The sequence below is a fragment of the Triturus cristatus genome, chromosome 3_1 (assembly GCF_964204655.1).
Source record: "Triturus cristatus chromosome 3_1, aTriCri1.1, whole genome shotgun sequence".
NCBI lineage: Eukaryota > Metazoa > Chordata > Amphibia > Caudata > Salamandridae > Triturus > Triturus cristatus.
The window spans coordinates 261,473,995-261,499,506 of NC_140583.1; the positions used below are offsets into that span (position 1 = coordinate 261,473,995).

Genomic DNA, 25,512 nt, shown 5'->3' on the forward strand with positions numbered 1-25,512 from the left:
AGGACATCTATAAAACAAACAAAAATTATTTATTTAGAAATAATAACTGTACATCTAGTACCTCCACCTCTATTGCACACCACTTGTGGTATCTTATAATATAAAATACTCAGAAAATGCTTACCAATGCATTTTGAGGGAAAGGCCTCACCTCACTCGGCATCAGCTCAAGTAAAAGAGGCCCCACTCTACAAAGTAATCGTGATCCATCCCAATATTTTTTTTTCTACATTTGAGACTTGGAAGACAGTTACTGAGGGTACAGTACTAGCCCATCAATTTCTGCAAGGTTTGAACATAGCAGTAGCAAAGTTTTGTTAATGAGGTCCTGAAGAAAGCCAGGGAGAATTATCCCAACGGCTGAAACATGTCGACCATAGACACAAGCAGTGATTAGTTATAACTGCTGTCCCCCCCTTTTTTCCTGCACTGTTTTTACGTAGTAATGCGATTTAAGAATATAAGCAAGAAGTACACTACTTTCTGTCTTTTCTGCTTATGCTATTTTAAATCACATCTTTTTGTTCTACTTGCACTGCACTTTTTTGTAAGAAAGACTCTTCTTTATACATTTTCCTCTGACAAGAACTTGATAAGAGGATACAACTCATTCATTCTCCCTCTGTGACTAAAGAGGGATTTAGAAGAGTTGCTTGGTATCCCAGAAGATGACACTGGGCACTTGGAAGTGAAATGATGGGATGCCAATAAACCTTATTGAGATATTCTCTTTTTTACTTTACTTTTTCACTCTACATCCTGACCTCCACCCTCTCTGCACCTTTACACTCAATATAAGTGTTGTGTGGCAACTTCTGAATTGTATCTTTAGTTGCGTTGTATAGACCTCGGATTTTATTGTTTGTTTACTAATATGTGTACAATCTGTACACATCCAATGGTGTCTCTAATATTCATATTCTTTTAGATTTGACAATGTAATTGAATCAGAGCCATGGGTCGAGTAAAAATCCCACCCTGAAATGAGATGTGAGAGGAAAGGTTTTGATGATATGGTTGTCTGGGATAGATGGTAAGTCTCTTGCTGCAGGCAGCAGTAATCTGGTTCCTTTGTTGGTGGTCAGGGGTGCAATTGTTAGCATAAATACATATCTTTGACAGAGAGGAGCAGTTTGTTTATTGTGACACCCTGATGGATGTGTTTTGAAACTGGGCATTCTTTAGTTGATATGGCTCAATTCAATAACATTAAGGTGATGGAAAGATATCATGTAGTTATAACATGCCCTGAGAAAATAGTCCACGCCAGAGAGACGTTCAGTAGAATATTCTGCTGCCATTGGCTGATGCCCCATGGAGAATTGTACCATATTCAAAGCAAAAATGTGAAAACTTCCCCTACTAGCACAGCTAGAGGAGTGGCGTCATTCTTTCAGCTGTAGAGCTTTGGGTAGAAGAATAGAGCTTGTGGACCAAATCACATGATCTTCCAGAAAAGGGAAGTGGAATGGGAATCATGTCTGCACATAGATGTATAAACATCAGCCAGCTCGTTATTACAGAAAGTACAAGTGTTGATTGTTGTACTAGAGAACATCTTTGAGGCATGAGTAATTCAGCAGTGCCAAGAGGAGATACTCCCAAAAAAAACCCTGGTGCAAACAGTGCTATGGTCATGAAGGGTTATTTTGAAAGGAATTGCAGAAGAGGACTGGACTAGCCGGTCCCCAGTCATTTAGATCAGTGCGGGCGATCTCTCTAGAAAAGCATAAGTATATACACAAAGAAGAGACCACGCCATCATCAAAACATACTTTTCTTATCATTGACAGAAAGTACAGCAGGAATGAGCAGAAATGACAGCCTTGAGAGTCAAGAGGCTGTTTGACAAGAGGCACAATAACACAGGATGCACTAGCTTTACAGCTACATAATGTGCTTTCAGAATTCATACTTTCTATGGCTGAAGGTCGAATGCCGAGATATTTCATTATAGTCTTTTGTGGATGTGGAGTAATTGATCTGAAGGAATCATTGGACCTACAAGACTGCATTAGGCACTGGAGGGCATATTTACTAGAAAGTTACGCAGCGTGGCGCAGCAAGTCATCTTGCTGCGCTGAGCTGCGTCACTAGGACGGTGCAGGAATGCATCGTATTTACAGAAATACGACACATCCCTGTGCTTTCCCCTGCGCTAGTGCACAACTGGCTGCCTAGCGCCAACGCAGGCACCCATGCACCATGGTGCAAGGGTGCCTGCGTTTTAGGGATGATTGTTTTTATGCAGGAAGGGAGACCTTCCTGTACAAAAACAACCATTGGTGGTGTTTCCTCCATCTATGTGTGCTGCAGCACATATGGAAAGACCAAAGGATGAGGTATTTCTCCTCGTTGTGCCATTTTAATGCCTTCCCTGGGGAGGCATTTGTATCTGACACATTCCCAGATTTATGAAACTTTGTAAGTCTGGGAATGCATCAGAATCCATAAGTGTTGTATGGGAACATCCACAGCAGCACCCATGGAATGCCCCTTTCACGCAGAGTAATGCGTGAAAGGGGCCATATTTAGATGGCCATGAAAAGCCACGCAGGGTGGCTTTACGTGGCCTTGTAAAGATGCTCAGCATTGTGTGCCACTGGAGAGTCAAAAAATGTGACACTCTGGTGGCACAGGGGCCTTGTAAATATGCCCCCGAGTGTGATAACCAGGCAGTTAGGTATGTATGCATGTATATATTATTTTTGTAGCGCAAACCTAGCTCAAACACAGCAGAGCACTGTACAGGGTCAAAGACAAGCATAAAGTCAACAAGTGATAGGAGAGGTAGCTGGGTTGTGAATGATTCCTTCATTGTGATGTGTTCTTTAAAATAAAGCCTTCAACTCTTTCCAAAACTGGTTCAGCAATGGGGCCATCCTGATGGATTTGGGCATTTTGTTCTAGATCCTGGATGCATAGATGTAAAATCCCTGCTGTCTTACTTTTCCTTTTTTATACTCCATAGCCTGCCATTTGGTGGTGTCCTGGTTGCGGCCGTGGTTTGAACACCAGAGATGGTGCGCATGCCTGCAAGATAAGTGGGGGTGCTGTTCGTGATGGCTTTGTAAATGATGCAGCTGGTTTTGAAGGTTGTGCAGGTTGACAAGGGGAGCCAGTGGATTTTCATCAGTGTGTGGGTGATGTAATCATATTTCTTCAGGCCTTGGGTGAGATGTGCTGCGGCATGTTGGATGTCCTTAAAGCATGCCCGTGTGAGCCTTGTAGGTCATGGGCAGATGAAAGAGTGAGAGGGCTTGAACAGCAGTTCTGAAGTTGCGTTCTAGAAGAAACCTTTTCACTTTCTATAACAGAGAAAGCTGGTACCAGCCCAAACCTTTTTGTTTTCTTTTTACAATCTGTTCCTTGAGGGTGAGGTTCACATTCAGGGTACCCAGGTCAGTAGGAAGCACTCACAATGGGCTCTATCAATAGCAAAAATGACATGGCTGCAGAGATTGGCAATGCTTAGATTTAAGGCAATGAGTGTAAAGTTTGAAATGCCACAGCCAGCTGGTGGGTTCTCGGTTAATCTATGATACAAAATGTTGTGAGAAATGCCCAACTTGCAATTTGTACGTATGGGGGTCCAGAAGGCCATGGACATAGGATAGGGTGCAACTTTATATCAGAGAGGGAAATTAATAGGACACTACAAAAATAGGGGAACTTCAATTCGCGCAGCGCGTGAAATTCAAGGCACTTTGTATCACACACAAGTCACTTTACAGAGAAGGCCCTCAATTTCTTTGGCATGCTTTTAGCTGGTACTCTCCTAGCAGATCTTTACAGTCGGCTAATGCTTTCCTAATGCTCACCTCCAGAGTCAAAAAGGCAAACTGGGGGGGGGAGGAGTTTCAGACATAGCACCATCAGGATATGGAACTCTCTTCCACTTTCTCTCAGGAAGATTTCATCCCTTCTTGAATTGAGGAAACACCTGAAAACCTGGATTTTTAAAACTTAGTCTCCCTCTTACAGCATTGGACCAAAAGTGCCTAGACACCCAAGGGTATTAGTGCGCTATATAAATTGTTATAACATAACATAACACATTTAGAGTAGTGCTGTTTTTATGAAGCAAATAGTTGAGCAGACCATCTTTAGATGGGGTCAGTAGATATGGGATCCTCTTGGCTGGGATAAAGGAGAGGCCCCAGGTGTCAGTGTCTGGGGGATCCGGAAGGCTCTTACTTTGGTTAGTGCTATGTGCATGGCTGGTGATTCTATAGGCCCAGATAAAGCAACAGCTTTACAGCACTAACACTAGTTGGTGCCACATTACAACAAACAGCACAAACATTGCCTTTTGTGTTTTAAGACAGAGCACTGCAACATTCTATTTGCCCCTAGCACCAAAATAATGTTCAGAGTTAGTGGCTGTGCTTGGTGTGATTGTGGGATCTATGGGTTTGGGGTACTGGAGAGCCCTCAGGCAAGAATCATGGTTGTATGATCTGCTGTGCTGTTGGGTAAAGCTGTGTTTTGTGAGTGTGAATGTGGGATCCACGAGGGTCTCAAATTGGCTGTGCTTGGTACCTGTGTTTATGGGATCTGTTTGTGCCTGTGGAATTGGTTGTAGATGTGCCTGGTTTATGTAGCTATGTGATCCATGGAATTAATACAGTCAGTAGTGCTATACTTGTTGCCAGTGTGAAGAATCTTTAGATTCTGGACAAGATTTAAGAACTTCAGAATATTCATCTGGGTGGAAAATGTTTGACTCATCGCTTGAGTTTGTGCTAAACCTAGGAGTTCTCGCGGTTGGGAGGAATCAGACTTGCTATTAATGCATGTTTTGGAAGCTGTGTGCCTACAGTTCTGGGAAGATCTCAGGTTGGTATTAGTTAGTGCGGTAACCAATGTGGCTGTGAATGTCAGACCCACTGTCACTGTAGTACTACAAAGAGCACGGAGACTGATATTGGTTTGCGCCTCAACCAGAGTATCTGCAGATAAGCTCAGATAAGTATCAGTGAGTGTGGGAATTCCTTTCAGTACATTGCTCAAAAAAGTTCAGCGTGATGTTAATGACTGAGGGAACCCAGGTGACTAAAGTACTGGCATGAGCAGGTATTGCAGTAACAGACGTGACTACAGTTCTGGGAATAGTTCATCGTGGTATAACGGAGTGTGGGAAACAGTGTGACTGCTATACTGGGGATAGTCAATGTTGGTAGAATTGGGCATGGGAGCCAATATGATTACAGTACCTGAAAAACCTCCGTATGGTAGCATTGACTGTTAAAATCTATATAACCATAGTTATAAAAAGAGAACAACACCTTGGTACTGGTGCTTAATTGGAGCAGGTGGGGTCAAACAGCTCTCAACTTGGGGAAACGGCACTTATTTTTCCTCATTGGATTTTTACCCTGAGCAAAAGAGAGAAAAACAGAAAATGCGGAAAGAAGGAAGAAGAGAAAGAGGGAAAAACAGTGACAAAGAAAGGGATGAAAAAGAACCTGCGTGAGATAAAGAGGCAAAGAGCATCTGCTGGTGGACGAAAGCGACATGAGTGGGAATCCAGGCTACGAAGTCTTGGTATTTGGCACCCCAACATTCTATTGCACCGGCCGTGGGCATCTGAGCAAAACTTTGGGCTTGCGTACTTTTTCTTTTTATAAATTCTGCACTGTGTACAATTGCGTGGGCAAGTCTTATTTTGAGCAGGTGGCTGCCAGTGGGGGGCACCAGCACTTATTTTTAAGGACTGGCACTTATTTTTCTACAAAAGAGAACAAGAGGTGGAGAAATGAACAAAGTGAAAGACTTTGGAGGCGAAAGACGGAAAAACCGTCATAAAGGAAGAAGGCAGGAGCCTGCAAGAGTGAGATAAAGGGCCAGTCAGTGTGTGGTAGTGGATTAAAGAGGCCTGGTGTGAATTTAAGACTATGCAGCCGAGGTATTCGGTGCACTGACATTTAATTGCACCGGACGTGGATTTTAGAGCAGACCTTTGGGCACCGGCACTCATTCCATTACCAATTAAGCACTGGACTTGAGGGCTGAATAGCTTGGCCTGTTAGATTTTTGTGTGGGAACCCTTGTACCTACAGTAATAGAAAGAGCTCAAGATGATATAACTGATAATTGAATCCTGTGTAACTCCAGGATTGGGAAGCGGTTGTCTTGGTTTGAGTGTTTGAACCTAGCTTCGTTTTGTTTCAGTTACTGGGAGAACCCATGTGCCTTGAGTACTAGGAAGAACACAGCTTAGTACTAGTAAGAGCAAGGACCAACGTGACTGCAGTTCTGGAAAACGCTTCTCTTGGTATAATCTGTGAATCCATGGAGTTGTAATACTGCAAAGAACTGAGGGCCATATTTAAGACCTGGTTTGCATCACTCTTGTGCCATGCAATGTGGTGCAAGAGCGACACAAACCTTAAGATTGATTTTTGAAGCCATGCAAAGCCAATTTGCGTGACTCTGAGCGGCTCAAAAAATCTGGAGGGAAGCAACACAGGGCAAACGGCTGTATTGCATTACTATGCCCTGGGAAGGTGTTCCATGGGCGTTGCGTGGGTGTTTCCACACAAATCCCATGGTTTTTAACGAAGTCTCAGATTTATAAGAACTTGTAAACCTGGGAATGCCCCAAAATCTTACATCTTCCCCAGGGTGGCGTAACGAGGACAAAACAGATCTATTTATTCCTCTTTCTATGCATTCTGCAGCACACATAGAAAGAGGAATATGCCTCCCAGGATTGCTTTTGTTTCCTGTACAAAACCAATCCTGCATGCAGTGCAGGCACTCGTGAACCATGGTGAAAGGGTGCCTGCACTGGCGCTGGGCACCCAAAAGGGCACCAGCGCAAGGGAAAGGGCAGGAATGCGCCATATTACCTTAAATACGGTGCATTCCTGCTTTTTCCCTCTCATTCAGTGCAGCAAGGTGACTTACTGCGCTGCACTGTGTGACTTGGCATAAATGTGGCCCTTAGCTTGAGATCAGTGTGTGTGGTAAACAAAGGGCCTGAAGGATTGGTTAGAGGTGCCTTAATTACTGTCATAGTTCACTCTAGAGCCCATGGGATGGTATTTATATTTAAAGCTAACCATATATCCGTGAGCCCGAGAAGGATGGTCCAACAGATGTTAACAAAGAGAACACATTGGTGAGAGGCCTGAGGAGTTAGTAGCTTGGACGACTGTGGGCACTGCCTTATGCCACTGATTTGGGGGACTGGCTTTGTCCTACAGCTCTTTCGACCATTAAGAAAGGACAGTCGACTCTTGCTGCCAACCTACATATACACACAATGTTACTCAGAGGACATTGCCAAAATGAAAGAAATAAATAAACATGCCACTGCTTTCGAAGACTTCCTCTTCCTAGTGGCAATAAGGGGACGGTCATCCTTTTCAGAAACAAGGAGGGGGTTGTGGACCATTGTTTGGCCAGTGTCTTAACACAGCAACTGTGACCTGTGAACTTCAGTGCAGGGACACTTTCTCTTGTTGACTTGAATTAATTATCACCTCACATATTTGAGCATCAACCTGCAAAAGCGAGGTGCATCATCGAGTTACAAATCTGATACCACGTGACTTGTTTCAAGGCCTGGCAAAGGTACATTGGAGGATGCTCTGTTATAGGTGCATTTCCAGACTGTGAAGCAGGCGTTGGTGGTAGACAGTCACTTGTGCTTAACATACCAGTGACCCAAGGGCATCACCTCTAATCTCCCATCTCCCAACGGTACCCAGCGTGGCCTTTCCATCAATTCACATACATTTCTGGTGTTCATTTTTGCACTTTGAAAGAATCGGTAGAACAGATCAATTTTGAAAGCAAGCATTTCAGTGTGGATACTATTCTGCACACCTCCTTCACGTGAAGTTTACAAACTATGATCTTTTTTATGCACAAACTTTCCGCCGTTTCTTGGGTAACTTTTCATTTGAGACAGCATCACGAGGACAACGTGATATGAAAGATAATTGGTTGAAGTACTTAACAGGTAGATTACTGAATAAACAGAACAATTCTGTACTCTAGTGAGAGCTTGTGTAGGAAAGATCCCACACTATCAACATGAACATGCTTATCCTCAGGCCCACTTCAAATTGTTTACTCCTTCAAAGATGAGTCACTTTCCTCCATTCCCTGATCCCTTCCTTTTCCACTTTCCCATTCCCACGAAAAAGAAGATGAAGTTCCCAACAGGACATATTCCCTCAGCTGGGAGAGACATAGGGTAACCCGGTACCGGTCCCTGTTGGTGCGGAGGGGTGTGGACAATAAGTAGAAAAACAAATATTGGAAGTATCCCCCAGGATCGAGTAATCCCAGTATTAAGTGCAGTCTTGTCTTCAGAATGTGCCACTGACACTCAGACCCAATACTGGCTGTTTTTCAGGCCGGGGTTTGATGTCCTGCAGGATTGAAGGAGCTCGGGGTCCGCCTGCCCCCCAGTCTCCATAGGCTTGGGTGTCGGTGACTCTGGCCCGGTGGACTCCAGTGGCTTCATGGTGCTTAACGGAATGGCTTGGTTTGGGTCTGTCTTCCTGAAGGTCTCATTGTCCACAGACCCGTTCTTCGGTTTGAACGTCGTACCCTGGACATGGTGTTTCCCTGTCTTGTTCCTCCTGATGAGATAGTACAGCAGGAGGAGGCCGAGAACAGACAGAAGGATAATTAGACAAACTGGCAAGATGATGGTGAACATGTTGGCTTCAATGAAGCTGAGAAATGAGGCTCTTTGCATGGGTGGGTTGTTGGTAGGCGCTTGACTGTATGGGACTGTTTGAGAAATGCCTGCACCTGAGCTGTTGGCAGTAAGACTGTCTTCTGTGCCATGGAGCCAAGGTGCCATTGTCATTGTATAAGAATCCACATAGAGGGCACTGCTTGTCTCTGGTGCCTGTGGTCCCTGGGGCGATCGGAGCAGCGTTGCATGATAGGGAAAGGATGGATCATAAATTCTGGTAGTGAATTTTAGTGTGGCGGAGGCAGGTGGGACACCGTTGGCTGCCAGCTCTACTTGGAAACTGTCGTTTTGCACGGCTTGCCCAGATCTCTCTACCTCAGGCACTTCCAGTCCGATGAGCCCCTGCTCGAGGTCACTCTGGGTGAAGGTATCAGCAGACATGGGGCGAGTCTTCCCACCTTTCACGACTTTTACAAACCGGCTGCTCCTAGGTGCTCTTAGCACTTTAAAGGTGGGGACACTGTTCGTCTTGTTGGCCAGCTCACTTGCATCCAGAATATGGGTGTCCACGAGGACAGTCGTTCCTCTTGGCAATATGATCCCACGTTGAATATTGACCAAAGGTTTAACTGATATCAAAACAACACCTGTGGTGTTAGCTCCACCTGAGGTCGCAACAAACAGAAATTCATCCCTTGAGGAAGACAAGTCTGTGAAGACAAAGGACACTTCCCCCTTGTCCACCTGCTTCTGGGAAAACTCTTGCACCACTTTCTGGTTGGCCCGCAACTGGCCAAACTGTGGGGCCCTTGTTATCCTATACAGGATGTTCTGCTGATCCCCATCTGACACAGCCAACAGATGATCTTGTGTTAGAGTTGTCTGTTTCTGGTCCTGGCGGATCTCCACTGGCTTCTTATTTGTCACGGTCAGAACAGCGGGCAGCACTTCCACTCTCAGAGACGTGTGGATGGGTGGGTTATATCCATCGGAGATGCTGAGGCTGAAAGCGTCAGCGGCAATGCTCCCAGTCACGATGAATATGAGCCTGCCCTTATTCACATCTTCCTGGGTGAACTTAACGATGGGCACAGCACTGTTGTCCGAGTGTGCCAGAAAGCCGCTTGTTGGCCTCTTGAGGATGGTGTACTCTATCTTGTCAGGGGCGCTGTCAATGTCCATCACATTCAAGTGCTCTGCGGTGAGTGTCACTGTTGATCTTTGCAGTACTTGCAGGCTGGGATTCTGGGTCAGCAGTGTGGGTGGGTACTCATAAACGTCCCTTATGGTAATGTTGAAAGACTCTGAGATGATGAAAGCACCCGGGTCCTTTGGAGGTTCAAAGAAATCTTGGCTGCTGGGCCAGATCCAAGGTGTAAATTTGAAACTATCCTCCTGTGTTACAGAACTGTTGTGGACATATTCTAGCCCACCACTGTGTAGATCTGACTGGAAGAAGTAAGGGCGCTTCTCCATGATAGGCCCATCAGGCAAAGAGAGGTGTCCGTGGCTGGGGAATTCACTCAGCAGAAACACCACATCATAGCTCGACCTGTTGGAATCTGGGAGCCTGGACAACAGGTTGGAGGCATCCAGGGATGACGTGTTGATCGTTGCACGTTGATTCTTTGCGACACTAAGACCTGGAAGTAAATGCACATAAGTAATTTATTTCATAGTTAAACAGAACCCTGTAGAAAAAAAGAAAATATCAAAACCTCATCAGCTAGCATTCTTACAAAACTCTACAACAGTAGAATCAACCCACACCTGCTATTTAAATTAAAATAGATTTTGTTGGTTTTTAACTATATAAAGAACAACAGAGAATTTAAACAGCATACACAACTAATATTTGCATTGACATTGAGCACCAGTTACGATACATTCTTTCAACATTATTAGACATAGAGACATGAAGTGATTTGTTCAGAATCACAGGATGTCAAGTAGACGCCGAGACTCAAACCTGGTTCCACAGCTCCAGAGTCAGCATCTCTGGTGCTCACGCCACATCCTCTCTCCAATTCAGCTCTAGTGTTAGCAGTAGCCTCTGGTATGTTGGTGTAGCAGGGGGAAAATACAAGCTTCTTTAGTAAGTGCAAGCAGACTGCTTTTGAGTCCCAACCATCTCCAGCAGTATGTTGCTTTTGGATTTTCCTAAAAAACCTAGCCACATTAAGGTGCTTGTAGGCACACTGGAGCCTCCCTCCTCTTAAAGAAATGCTGCTTGCATGCAGACTGCAGATGCTTTGACTGCCTCTGGTAAAGCTGTGCACGAGATGCAGCGAAATGACGCTGCATCACATTTGCTGCACAGCGGAGTCTGAGGCAGAGCTGTCTTTACCGGAATATTCCATACTGGACTTGTATGACAGCAGCAGCTTTCTTCCACTGGTGCATTTGTTCCCTGATCAAATGCACCCCACTCCCCTCTCCCCCCTAAGCAGCCTGAAAGTGAATACAAGCTTCCTTCTTGTGTCTAAGTTCTGCTTTATGCTTCATGATGCACTTCTTTCAACAGTAATGTCTTTGAGAAGTGTGGCTCAATGGTTAGAGCGGTAGACCTTGATGCAGAGGTCTAGCCCGGGACCAGGGTTCAATTCCCCGCCTCGGCGGGTCTTGGGCTCAAAAATTCCATGGACCTGATAATTCTTGCCTCGGTGCCATTCCAATCATGGAGTCCCACTCTGCAACTCTGGGCAATAGCTTGCTTAATCTCCACAACGGCCCCCACAACTCTAAGGATGCCTGGCCTCCACCTTGGGGGTGCCCAGGAGTGGACGCCTCACAGGGAAAGCCAGGATGGATTCCACAGCGCCTTGAGACCCTTGCGGGTGAGTAGTGCGCTATAAAAGTATCAATTTACATTTTTGAACAAAGAGCACAGCTTCCTACAGTAATTATGCTGCCCATGCCTCATCCTCACCTTCAGCCTGGATTCTCGTGATGGCATGCTTCCACTACTGCAACGTGTCCTGGTTATTTAGGCACGGTAAAAGGCCTGAATTGTTACTGCAGATGTGAACATACAAGCCTCTTTCTTGGAGTGCATATTTCTGTAAGCAGTTTGCAACACCACAACAGCAGAATAGATTCTGTTGTAAGCCAATAGTTTGTTTCGTAGCGAGGTGCCCTCTGTATTGAGCTTGGATCACTCTGGCGGCATTTCTACATTTTCTGTATCTACACTGCTGCTCCTTTCATGGACCTGCAATGAGATGCTGCAGGTTTTCACAAACAGGAAGTGTTGCTTCTCTCGCCTCATTCGTAGGAGGCTGCTCTGACTTGCTTTCGCAGTTGGCTGGCTTTCATCGCACTGAAAGCAGCAGAGTACAACTGCGGTGCGGTGTGTTTACTCAAATACTCCTGTCTTTCATACTTCCCTTGCTGGTACACTTTGCAGTACCACTGGAGTATCATTGTGTGCCCCTAAGTCGAGCCTGCGAAAGCATGCGCTAGCGCATGTGCTCTCGCTTGCAAGACTCTAGAGTCTGATAATGGATTTGGAACACCTCATAACTTACCATTCGTTCACATAATTGTCACTCTTCTTTGCTGCCTTCTCCAGAGCTCTTTTTTAAAAATCTTTCTTAACTTATCCCCACCCTCCCCTGTTCTTTCTCCCTTCTCACCTTCTCTCCAGTCCCTGTTTCTTCTCCGCTCCCTCTGACAGAATATTTATTTTAATTGATTTGTTCCCATGCCACACTCCTATCTTTTCTTTACCCAATCATTTTGCTTTCTTTGATCCATTTCCAATCTCTCTTTCTTTCCATTTCTCCCCTAATAGCATTGCTCTCTAGTTCTTTCTCTCCTTCCCAACTTTTCTTCTCTCTTTTGCTTTCTCCCTCCTTCCTACTGTCTCATTTCTCATTTCCCACTCTTGTACACTCTTTCTTCTCCCTTCCTCGCCCCCTCCCACCTCCTGCTCGTCTTCGCAATCAGGACCTAAAAGCGACTTGAAGAAGCCAGCACTGACCGCTTTACAGCTCTTTTTAAAAGCATCCCGTTATCCTCTCTTCCTCCCCTGGTGGTCAAAATGTGCGAGACCTATTGGTTTTGCCAATGCTGGTTATTATTTGTGCCTGCTCCTCACCCTTTTCTCATTTGTATTATATCAATCACTATATATGCTAGCAATGGCCGGCCCTAACAAGCCTATCAAGCCATCTATGGTAGATTGGGATATTAATTAAGTCCCTCAAGACTCCAACAAGTATCCTATGCAGTTAGTCACAAAGCCCTCTTTTATCCCGATTCTAGAAACCTAAGTTCATAGTCACCTAAGTTCAGCAACGGGAAAGACCTCTGGGAAACCAAGCACTTCAACAGTGGGGTACCTGCCTATGCAAGATCTCCAGCTCTCTAGATGGGCCCGAGCTCGGGGAGAGAGCGGAGAAGCTCTCGGCTTCGGTGAGCGGTGGACTCGGGACCCCTCATGGCAGCTGTAGCTATGCCCCGTCCCCCTGTGAGTGACATTAGCTCACACAGGCATTCAGTCTGGGACTGACCACGAGCAGGCAGCTCCCCCTTTATGGATTGGTTCGGCCGCGTCCGGCCTCACCACTGCGTGCTGACGTACTCTGAGCTACGGAGTCCCCGTGACTCAGTACAGGCGGGGCGGTAGCAATCAGTGCAGACAAGGGACCCGGCACCTCACCTGCTATGGTAGGGCAAGCCAACAAATTAATGGGAAAAGTCGAGCCGAGCCAAGGGCCTGTCTGGAATCTTAGATCCTGTGCACGAGCCCAGGGCCGTTTCTAGGTGTTTCGCTGCCCTAGGCGAGAATTGAAAAATGCCTCCCCCTCCCTTTTACTACCATCACTCTCTCCACCTGTCATCCAGACTAGAGAGGCACACCCTCTACTGCCGAACCCTTCTATGTTACTCTCATTTACTATCAGGTAACACGATCACAGCAGTCAGACCGGAACAACGACCTCAACGAAAGGCCCAGGCCAGACTGTTACGGTAGCTATGCACTCACAGAACTATGTACACGGATGCCAAATAGATCCTTGTGTTTAAATACCACCGATGAGTCAAGTGCGTTACATCATGAGGACACATTCATTTTTGTTAGTCACGAACAGCCTATTATTATGACAACAGGCGCAAAGTTCACTGAGCTGCCACTATTTCAGCCCAGAATTCCCCGGAAAGAGAACAATAACCATTTTTAATAGTCCAATTAGGGGCTAGGGGCTGATCAAAGCGAGGTGTGGGGCGGAAAGACAAAGCAGGTTTTCATAAAACTCCGCAGTGAATTGTTGCAGGACGAGCAACCGTTACATACCTAGTGATATCATATGCCTGTTGATGAGGGAGAGCTCCGTACTATCCGAGACGTCTGACTCCATTCTACACATTCAGGTACGAGGGCAGAAAGAACAGGCACAGTAGTCTGAGTGGAAGATGGTAAACTGAGTTCACTTTCACTACAGTCCTCTGACATGCCCCTGCCCTGCAAACCCCATTCTCTCCCCGAAACCCAGGAAACTCGTTTACCGTCTCTTAGTCTGAAATACAGCGGAAATATTCTGCGGCTCGTGGAGTCACCAGAGTAGTGTATTTGCGTGGTCGCCATCTTGAAATGAGGGATTTGTTGCTATATTTTAAAACAGGTGTTACGTCAATTACCTTGTTTTTTCCAAGTATGCTAGCGCAAACATGGGGTATAATGTTCGAGAAGTACAATAGTAAGTATTATTCGTCCGGAAGAAAAATGAAATAGAATTAGATTTCAAAAAGAAGTGCAGAAAAAGGTGCACTGAGCTACTATTTAATTTGCAGAAGCAGTTATAATAACGCTTAGGCAGCTATTGAAGGCTAATAGGGCCTAACAGTGGAACCCCCTCACCCCTTCGCGTACTAAATTTGAAACTCTCACATCAGACTATGCAAAGCTAGTCCAAGATGGCCTCGGAGTATACATACCACCTTGCGCGCTTGTCACCATAGAACTACGCCCCTTTACTCTGATGTTGGGCAACTCAGTTTGCGTTGCTAAGCTACGGAATCAGCTGGTTAGCGTGTGTGGCTTACGTTTTCTTTTGCACAAATACCCACCTTGTCGTTCCCCTATCAGGGCCATTTCTACCATTAGGCAAGACTAGGCGGCCACCTAGCTTTACTTTCGTAGGTTCAAATAAAAAAATAAAAAACTTTTGCCGCCCTAGCCCTTTTATCGCCCTAGGCGGCCGCCTAGTCTTGCCTAATGGTAGAAACAGCCCTGCACGAGCCGAACCCTGAAAATGTTTGCTATGTAAATCATAGACCAAACATCAAGTAACATACCATAAAGTCTCCTCAAAATTCAAAAACGTTTATTTCTTTAGCACATGGAAGCTTTGATATTATTACATCACATTTGCACTGCACTGAGAATTCCGTTATTAAAAGTGATAATTTTTAAACATGAACCTTTAGTGAGCTAAGAGGAAAGACAATTGTCATTTAAACCATGAACTGGCCCAGAATATTAAAGAGTAACATTTCTTATGTTAAAGCTTTGTTTTTACCTCTTTCTGCACGTTTCATTAGTTTTCATAGAGCGCAAACTAGACCCGAAAGTAATGGAGCACTTTGCATAAACACCCCTCACATTATACAAGGTCACCATTCATTATTTATAGTGATATGGAAATTAAGTGATGAGCGCAGAATCACAGGATGTGTAGTCAACTCCGAGACTCAAACTAGGTTTGTCAGGTCCAAAGTCAACAGCTCTGGCCGTAATGCCACATCCAGGGCATGGGGAGGCAGCCAGGCATAAGCCACATAAAAGGTTGGCTCGTTATGGACTTGAGGTTTATTTTATTTATTTATTTATTTATAAGGTTTTATATAGCGCGAACGTGACCCACGAGGGTATCAGAGTGCTTTACAGTATATATATATAAAGACATACGAAATGAGGTAGTATACATGCATTTGTTATTCATCATTACTTACAAAAGAGGTAAATAGTGTAAGATAACATAGGTGGCCAGTAGACAACGTATAAAGATCCCAGAGGGCGACAGAGCATTATATTATATACAGTTATTGAGCCTTAGGTCAGTATTGAGGAGATAAACAAACATATAATATTCTCTTTCAATCCACAAGAGTTAGCAGCGATATGAGGATCGTATCGGTGACTCGATCTCAGCCTAGAATCAAGTCTTAGGATGTGAATTTATTCATTAGGAGTATTTTTACCTCTTTTTTGAAGGCGGTAAAGTAAGATATCCCCCGTACCACTGGAGGTAAGGAGTTCCAAATCTTTGGAGCGATCCCCGAAATAGCCCTGCAACCAGTTCTCTTTTTATGAAAGGATTGTGGTTTCAGAAGTAAGGAGCTCGCACTTCGTAGTTGTCTGCATCCTCTGGAACGTTCTAGTTTTAGAGCTAGATAACTGGGTGTATTATTATGTAGTGCTTTATGGGTCATGCAGGCAACCTTTAGTTGTATTCTAGCCTCGTAGGGCAGCCAGTTCAGCGCTTTCAAGGTCGGAGAAATGTGGCTGTTTCTTTTAGATCCTGATACCAATCTTGCTGCAGCATTAAGAGAAGCCCTCAGCGGAGCCAGCTTGTATTTGGGGAAATCGCAAAGAGTGGTGTTTCCATAGTCTAATCTTGGTAGCACTAAGGCTTGCACTGCCATTTTTAGGTCGGTCTGAGGGAGGAAGGGTTTAAGTTTCCTTAGTAGACTCATCTGGTGATTGGCTTCCTTGGTGGCATTAGTGATGTGTAACTGCATATTCAGGTGTCTGTCTATGGTGACTCCCAGGGATTTCGAAGAGTCAATGATGAGGGGAGAACAGTCAATGGATGTTAGGTGTTTCAACCACTGCTCTATCTTTGGTGTGTGATTGGGGGGGGAGATGAAAATGAATTCTGTTTTTTTTGTGTTAAGCATGAGGTGGTTGTTCGTGAGCCAACTTTGGTTGTTCTGTAGAATAGCGTTGAGGGAGATGATGTCTTTTGGAGTGGAGATTTTCAAATACAGCTGGGTGTCGTCCGCATACAGGTGATATAAGATATTCGCAGATTTCAATGCATTCGCTAGGGGTTCCATTAGTAGGTTGAAAAGAATAGGTGATAGGGCTGAACCCTGGGGAACGCCTATGTTGACCACAAGGTTCCAACAGGACCTTGAGCTGAGCCAGAGCCAACCTTCAGGCTTGAGCCTGGCTCGAGCTCTCAGTGTCTCTCCCACCTCTAGTTCCAGGAGAGGGAAGGTGCAGGACAAAAAGGAAAGAGATACCACGAGAACATTTTATGGTAGGCTAAGATGGAGGAACAACCTACTTAAGACTGAGAAAGGGGCCAAGACCCTTTAGGGTCTATAGAGAGGAGGAATTAAAACCAAACCTCTCCAGATGAAAGGTAAGCCAATCTGAGAGACGAGGCGGGCTGCATGGGACTTTCACTCCTATATAAAGCTACCAGTGCCTTCAGGCCGCATTACAGTTCGGATGTATGGGACTTTCTGCTGACTGCTGCTTTCTAAATATTTCTCCAGGCAAGTGCTGTGAGGATTTCCGAGGTGAGGGGATTTATTTAGTTTGGGGGGGTGTAGGCAGGCGTGACAGTTTGGAGGTAGGCAAATTTCTCCTACCTCCTGCCACCTAATCTTTTTTTCCAGGAAGGATATTACCAAGACACTGATATGGAAGGATGCACTTTGAGGGGAAATCATCCCTTCTCTGACGAAAATGTAAAGTAATTTGTTATGGGAGGATTTATATATATGGTAAGATAAGAGGAAATATCTACCAAGAGAGTGAAAGACTGAAATTAAAGTAAAGAATAAAGAGAGTGAATGTGTTTAAACCCATCATGGACACCATCGTCAATTCTTATTGCTTTTTTCCTTCCTTCTCTCCAACGTTCTTTCTATCCTTTTTCTATCCATGGATCCAACCATCTATTCTTCCATTCATTCATCTTTCCATTCATTCTTTCTTCTCTCTGTCTTTCTTTCTTCTTTTTATACATCCATCCTTCCATTCATCTTTCTTTCTTTCTCTCTTTCCTTCTTTCTCTTTTTCTCTCTTTCTCTCTTTCATCCTTTCCTTCTTTCTTCTTTCTTTCTTCCTATTAATCCTTCTCTCTTCCCTTCCCTATCACCAACCACCCTTTATTTTCTCCAGCAATCCTTCCATCCATTGCATCCTTACTTCCCTCCGTTGCTCCTTCTTTCATATGTCTATTCTTCTTCTCATCAATCCCATCCAACTCTACATCCAAACCACTCTTCATCCCGCCATTACTTCATGCCTCTTTCCATCCTGTCCTCCATCCATCTTTGCCAATTAATATTGTCATCTCTCCATCCCCTTCATCCTTCTCTCCCTCCCTCCCTTGACAGCGCCACTGATCACAGTCAAAGTAGTCATAAATAGCAATCTAAAGGTTTATTTTAAACATACCTGCCCAGTGTCATCCCCTTTACCATGCATCTCCACTCAAGCTTCTAAGAGTGGGTTTGGGGGTGGGGGTTGATTATGTCCCTGTGAGTAATAATAAAACATAGGAGAGATAGACAGAGAGAGATAATGGCGAGATAGACAATGACATGGAGGAAGCTGCAAAACAAGCATTGGCAAAGCTAATGGTTCTTGCATTTTGGCTGCTAGTGCAAACCTATTGGCTCTGCCAATTCTTTTTGCTGATACTGTCCAGCATCGGCAAAAAGAAGAAAGGCTTTTTTCCAATGCTGTGCAAGATCATGAAAAAAAGGAAAAAGCATGATGATGTGTACATATGTGTGCATCACCACGCGTGTGTGGTCTCTGCCATGCTACTGCAGCACACAATGTTGTTGTTGTATGCCAGGGCATGCATCACCACGCATGCACGCACATACGGTATGACATGGCCGCCACTTTGTTTATTTTTATTTTTCATTCTAAGATGAAAAAAACATTTAATTTAAATATGCGTGAAAGAGAAATTTGTAAAAGGTGCTGACAGGCCCTCTAAATTCACAATAGGAGGCGTGGCGTGCGGGGAGAAGTTGACGCAGAAGAATAGGGGTGTGGCGGTGCAACAGAGAAGCTTAAAATAAACAGGAGTGGGCTCTGTATTAGTAAAGATACTCCCATGAAGTTATATAAGAACAAATCATTATTTTTTTAAGAATCTAAATACAAGTAAAGGAAAATGATTGTGGAATCATAATTAGGGATCCTATTGTATTTTTATTTTTTTTACATTTCTGTCTGTATTTATCCATATTTCTTTTGTGTTTTGCGTATAAATGAAATTGTAAAGCTATATAGTTCCATATTTATTTAACTGATGGACTCACAATTATACTTTGATGTCTGTCATGTTTTAGCTATTTAAGCTGCCAATTATTACACAATAATACAGCCACTGCTAAATATTAGCATTTTACCCCGCATGTATATTTACAAATGCTGTTATTTAAAGAAACTTCATCCTGTTTTTTAATTTCCCATGCTGTCCATCTGCTCAGCTGTTGAGCTATAATTCATGAAAGATAGCACGAAGAGTCACTGAAAAGCAGCACAATTTTCTGTATTAATCCACTTTAAAAATAAACGCAGAGAGAAAACACATTGTTTTCTGTCTGTATTTATCTGCAAAAATCCCTAAAAACAGAAAACAGGGAGCTTTAATCATAATTAAGCCTGTTTTCTATTGTGATACATTCTTCCAAGCTGTGCTCACTAGGTCTAAGAAACGAGTTGTTCTTAGCTTTTATTTAACAGATTGTTTTATGTATGGCAGACACATACATACCAGTTTAGCACGCATATTGTTTTAAACTTTCAGTATATTTACCAAACTATTGATGTGCACAATAAACTCTCATTTGTTCACTCCCTAGGCTTCCACAGGATGATCACCCTTTTTTCTGTACTATGTGAAAGGCTTTGTTCATTTTAAAAAAATTAAAAAATACACTTGAAATTTTATGACACTACGATTGACTCCTTAAACTGGATGCTACAGTTTCTCACTACAGGAGTAGCACATAGCACTCTTTCTCAGTTTAGGAGTATACCTTTGGTGGAAAGTGACCAAGCTATTCTTATATGCGAATCAGTTTAGGAGTATAACTTAGGAGGAATGTGCCCTAGCTATTCTTATAGGCGAATCTAGCTCTCCCTTTGTCTCTTGTCCTTCTCGCTTTTGTGCGATGCAGTTGATGTCATCAATCCTATTTTCAATGCACTCTATAATCTGTCTTTGACCACCACTGCCATGGTCTCCAACCTCTGGCGTCAAGCTAGCCTAGCTGATGAGGGAGAAACCATTCCCAGGATGCTTGTTTCCGGTCCATGGAGGACCTGTCCTGGCAGTTCGGGCTGGACTGTTCCCATGAGTTACAGGGTCAAGACTGATTCGCATATGGCTGTGTCTGAACTGGGGTAGATAAGTAAGCTAAAGAGCGATGATGAATTCAACCCAGATCTGTGACTGGAGGTGAGTGTCTGAAAAGTTTCACCGCTCCATCCATCATCTCCTTGTGTTTACTCCAACCTCTGGAAGCAGGCATGTGTGGATCCTCTCCTGCACAATCTCTCGTTAGATCCTACCTTTCTTGACGTCTTTAGGTCTGTCTCATGTATATCGGCTACCTTCAAAATGTTGGAGAAACTTATTAATAAGCATCTATCTGAACCAACATAGTCCCCTCCATCCCTCACAGTCATGCTTTAGACTGCACAGCACCGAAATGGCACTGCTGGAAGTTGCAGAATTAATTAATTCAAGTCTAGACCAGTAACAGAGCAGCGCCTTAATATTCACAGATGTAGATTGTTAGGTGGCGTGTTAAATAGTGTCCCACACCATGCTACTGGAACGGCTTGCAGATTTTGGAAACTCTGGTTTGGCCTTGAGATGGTTATAGAGTGGTGCTCTCTACCTTCTCTTTTCTCTTCTCTTCTGATCATAAACCACTTAAGTATGGGGTCCCACAAGGATCTTCCTGACCCCCCCCCCCCCCAGCACCTTGAGACCCTCACGGGTGAGTAGTGCGCTTTGCAAACGCACTGATTGATTGATTTAATGTGTGCATGACTGCTCTTGAGTCCCTCATTCAAGAGCATTAAATCAACATGGTCCCCTATACAGATGACGCACAGCTTGTTTTTGACAGGATGAGATAAAGTCATCTTAAATGTAACTCAGATAAAACTGAGAATCTGCTTTTGGCAATTTAGCTGAGGTATGGTCTAATGATTGCTGGCCTCTTGACTTAGGACATCATCCGCCTCCCATGACTGTTGCAAAAACATTGGGAGTCATATATGACATAGAGCTCTCCTTCACGTCCCAAATTTTGTTAGTCGCAGGATTATGTTGGTCCCTCTCAGGCTCTTTGTGGAAAATAATGGTAATTTTGCCAATGGAGACATGAAAAACGGTATTACATGCCTTAATTACTGCTCTGCTGGATTACAGAAACGTACTCTAATTGGGACTCCAGAAGAATCTGCTGGATCGTCTTCAGTTTGTTCAAAATGCAGCAGCCAGATTGATCTTAAAGATACTGTACCGGAAGTTCATTTCTAAACATCTGATACAACAACAGTGCCAGACAATTTGAAAACAGAATTCGGTTTTAAACACTAGCATTGGCCCATTGAGCATTTTATAGCTCCGAATCCCAACAGCTCTGAGATAGGCTGACCCCCTATCATCCCTCAGAGCACTGAGGTCTCCTAATGCCTGTCTCCTGAGGATACCTAGGGGTATATTTACAAGGAAGTGGCGGAACAGACGTTAGCCTCCTTGGCTTACCGCCACGCTCTGCTTCTTCTGAAACACAGGGCTGCACCGTATTTACAAGAATACGGTGCTGCCTTGCGTTTACCCCTGTGCTGGTGCTAATTTAGCTGCCTAGCACAAACACAGGCACACTTGCACCATAGTGCAAGGGTGTCTGCGTTGAGGGGAATGATAGTTTATGTGCAGGAAGGGATACCTTCCTGCGCTTAAACAATCACGGCGTTGTGCTGTTTTTATGTGTGCTGCACAACGCAGCACACATGGAAACAGCAAAAACGAGAAGAAATTAAACATTTCTCCTTGTTGCGCCAGGGTTAGACCAGGTTTTCACTCGTCTTAATTTTGGCGCTGCCCCATATTTACGCCACCCTTGTGATAGAGCGCGATTGTGCTCTTCCAATTGTAGGAGTGCAACATGATTATGAATAGTTCGCACCTGCATTTATTCTTTTGTCGTATTAACATGAAACAGTTGAATGTGTACTGTAATAATGTGAAAGGTGATATGCAAGAAATTCATCTTGGAATACATACATGTTCAGCTGAAAACATTAACGTGTAGAATGAGTGTATGAGGCTTACAATTATTCACGTATTTGCAATGGCCGCTTACAAAGGTAAAGCTGTGGGGCGGGGAGGCGGGCGGGAGTGGGGCTTGGTGGGTGATAGTGGAGTCCAACATACGACGGCAAAGGTGAATGTAAATAAATAAATAAATAAATAAATATCGTCCGTCGTATGTCGGACTCCACTGAACCCCACCACCCAGCCCCGCCCGGCCCCGGCCCCGCCCCACAGCGTTACCTTTGCGAGCCGCCACTGCGTATTTGATGTGCTCACGTAACGTGTAGATTTAGACATGCTTAATAAAATGTTGAATTATATGTGGTTTCGTAAGGCCTATGTGCCTTACTCTGTTGTTGGCCGGTTTCTGTAGGCCTGAAATGTATTCTCCCTGGAAGCTTTCGTATTAGATTTAAAGTCTGAATTTCATGTGCATGTTGGATTTGTTCTTTTCTCACGTTTCTGTTGCAGGTTGAGAAATTTATGTTTGTTAATTAGAATAATGCTTTTGTTTTAAGAGGTGGGCTCGGGGAGGAGAAGATACATTTGTACAAGGAGGACTGATAATGTGAGACGGTGTTCCTTCTCACTGGAGAAGGCCTGGGAATCAAGGTCATCGAGCCAAGAGCTTGGAGTATCGAAACTAAATGGAAAACCATCTATGAGGAGGCTCCCAGCGGGATGAGGTGATTGGATGATACCTAATCGGCGTGTTTTATGATTTGGTGTTTTGAATTAGGGACAGTGCCCCGGGGGTTGAGTTAGGAGAAGAGATTGATGGAGAGGTAAGGAGCATCTTAGAACGAGCTCTGTAGCCTGGGGCTACTTGACCCATACAATGGGAATCTTCACGCGCTGACACCTTTTCCTAACTTGCATGGGGAATGCTAAGTAGGGATGTCACGTTAGCAGTAGTGTAGGGACAGACTAATGCTTTATACTTACGAACCTTCAATGAAGTCTGATCTTGACGTGGGACACCTATTGCCTGCGTTCTGCTATTGGAATTTATCATTCTTTTCACGATCCAGCACGCAGATTTGGCTTTGTATTAGTTCCGATGTACTTTTACATTCTCGTCTTGAGGTACCTGCATGTCCAGTTACTTTTAGCTTTGTAATAAAACCCACTAACCTGGAAACTGGAGTCTGTGATTCTTCGAAATCAGAATTCTTTCAGCTTGTGAGTCGGACCTAATGAGTTATTCCTCCCCTCTACACTTCTAAAGCAGGTACAAACGGTCCATTGACCGAGTATTCCAGAGTACATTGGCGAGAGAGAACCCTGCCCTATCATTTGTAAATATTGGGCAGCGTCACAATCAACGGGTGTTGCAGTGGAGCACCCACCACAACACCCATTGCCTGCCCCTTTCACGCTAAGTATAGCCTGAAAGGGTGCCTTATTCACAAGGCAGTGTAAAGCCACATTAAGCGGCTTAATGCCGCCTTGTGAATAAGGCAAAGCCCCTATCGCCACCACAACGTCGAGAAAAGTGACGTTGTGGTGGCGATAGGGGTTTGTAAATATGGCCCCGAGTATAAGGCTCACTAAAAGATGTGGGTGTTCATTCTCTTATGTAGTGGCTAAAGCATAAAATGATATGCCCAATGCAACACTGCAGATGAAACTCCTATAAGGAAGCAATTGGAAACTTGATTTTTCAAATTGCCTTAGTCTGATGCTAGCTGCTGTACTCACTGCCTTCCTTTCAGTGCCTGGATGCCCCGTGGGGCAGCTAATACGCTTTAGGAATGATCTTATTCATTTATTCATTAATTCAAATCCCACTATGAGTATTGATATTGCCTGCTGTAGATATCTGACGACAAACAGCAAAAAAACTGCCTGTAGGCGAAGCCTAAAAATGGAGAAACAAGTCTATTCAACTGCAGGCAGAGAGCGAACTGGATAGAATGAGATAAAGCGAGGGAGTGGTGAGTGGAGACTGACTTTCTGGCCTTTGTGCAAAATACCATGACACAGCTGAAATAATTGTTTCTCTTGTTATCATTAAACAAATATAAACAATTAAACTTGGCCTGGGAAACGACAATAAGAAGGCACGTGATGTCCTCCTTTGGACATGAGCCCATCAGCATCTGAACTCGAGTCTGGGAGCCTGGGCAGGACCAGGGTCACAGGGTTTAGCCAGTCAGCAGGAGAGAACATTGGCCACTTCCGGCCTCTTTATCTTAAAATGTTCCCAGGCTTGTTGGGAAATGCACATCTTCCACCCTTAAACTATAGACAAACTGTCCCTTACAGAGCTGGGGCTGCTTCCCATATGCTACTTGAAGACCTGTAGGGCTAGGGAACAATGAATCATGTCATGCAAGCCTGAGACTGACTCAGCCCTACCATCCTTTCTTTGTATAGTGCTAGCATCACATGGCTGATTCCCCTGTGCTAGAAAATGCTTTAAAACAGCAGATCAGACCTCTATCAATATTGTATTTAATATGTTTTAGTCATCTGTTATGCAGTATTGAAGGTGCTTTTGACTTTTTGACACTCAGCATGCTACCAGAAATGGTTCTGGGTATGTCAATGCAAGAGGCTTATGGCCCAAGGCAATCAAAGGTAACATCCAGATTTCTTGACTATTTCTGATATGGCACTCCCAAGCACTGGGCTACTGAACCTCTGTCTGTTGTTTTGACTTGGCTACAAAGAGTATTAACCATCTGTTGGGAAGACCTCTTGTCTCCAGTACATTATATATACTTCGAGGGGGCTTGGGTCAACCCATTGATATAATTGAATGATTGTTGTCTCTCTCCTTTCTCCTCTCCCGATTCAAAAGCTTTCCTCTCTGTTCTTGTGTTTTTCTTGCCAGAAATATCATGTTTTCATGGTGCTCTGTTTGCGTTGTATATTGTTACAGCGCTAACATCAGATCTTGCTTTTCAATGGCTGGGAGGGAATATTTCCTCTCCATACTCTCCTATCCCTAACTTCACCCTTCTATCCCTCAACACAGTGACTTAGTGCCCGTTCCAAAGACCCCCTTCTTTTTTTTAAATTCTATTTCTGACTATTCTCCACTGTATTGGAGGGAGGCCATCTTAAAATGTTTCGTGACCATTTAAAAATGGCCGCCCCTAAGTGCATATTTGCAGGCATGTACGGAGAGAACCTATGATTAGATATGCTTTAGCTCAACAAATCACATTAATAGATGACAGCTGCAAAGCATGTACATCACCAATGGCCATTTTGTATAGGATATATTTACATAAACCAAAATACAATAAAAAATGACTGCTGTGGATGCGTTCGGCCAACGGCGGCATCCATGAACAGCATTTGTTAAAATATTACAAATGCACTCATAGGGGCCGATTCACAGAACTAACTTAAGACAAAATCCTAAACTTACTACTTTTGGTATTCACAGAAGTTAGGATTTTGTCTTAAGACAAACTTAAGACAGACTTAAGACAGACTTAAGACAAACTTAAGACAGACTTAAGACAGACTTAAGACAAAACCCTAACTTAAGTCTGTCTTAAGTCTGTCCTAAGT

At 44.1% G+C, this 25,512-nt stretch overlaps 1 protein-coding gene across 1 annotated transcript in view; it reads right to left on the bottom strand.

Annotated features, from left to right (window-relative positions):
• Nucleotides 1–837: 837 nt before the first annotated feature.
• The window catches only part of CSPG4 (chondroitin sulfate proteoglycan 4), a 404,024-nt gene continuing 379,349 nt past the window's right edge, over nt 838–25,512 (bottom strand). Inside the window, exon 10 of the mRNA XM_085643854.1 lies at nt 838–10,305. Within this exon, the coding sequence (XP_085499980.1) occupies nt 8,345–10,305 (1,961 nt within the window). The 3' untranslated portion in view covers nt 838–8,344. The remainder of the gene's footprint in view (nt 10,306–25,512) is intronic.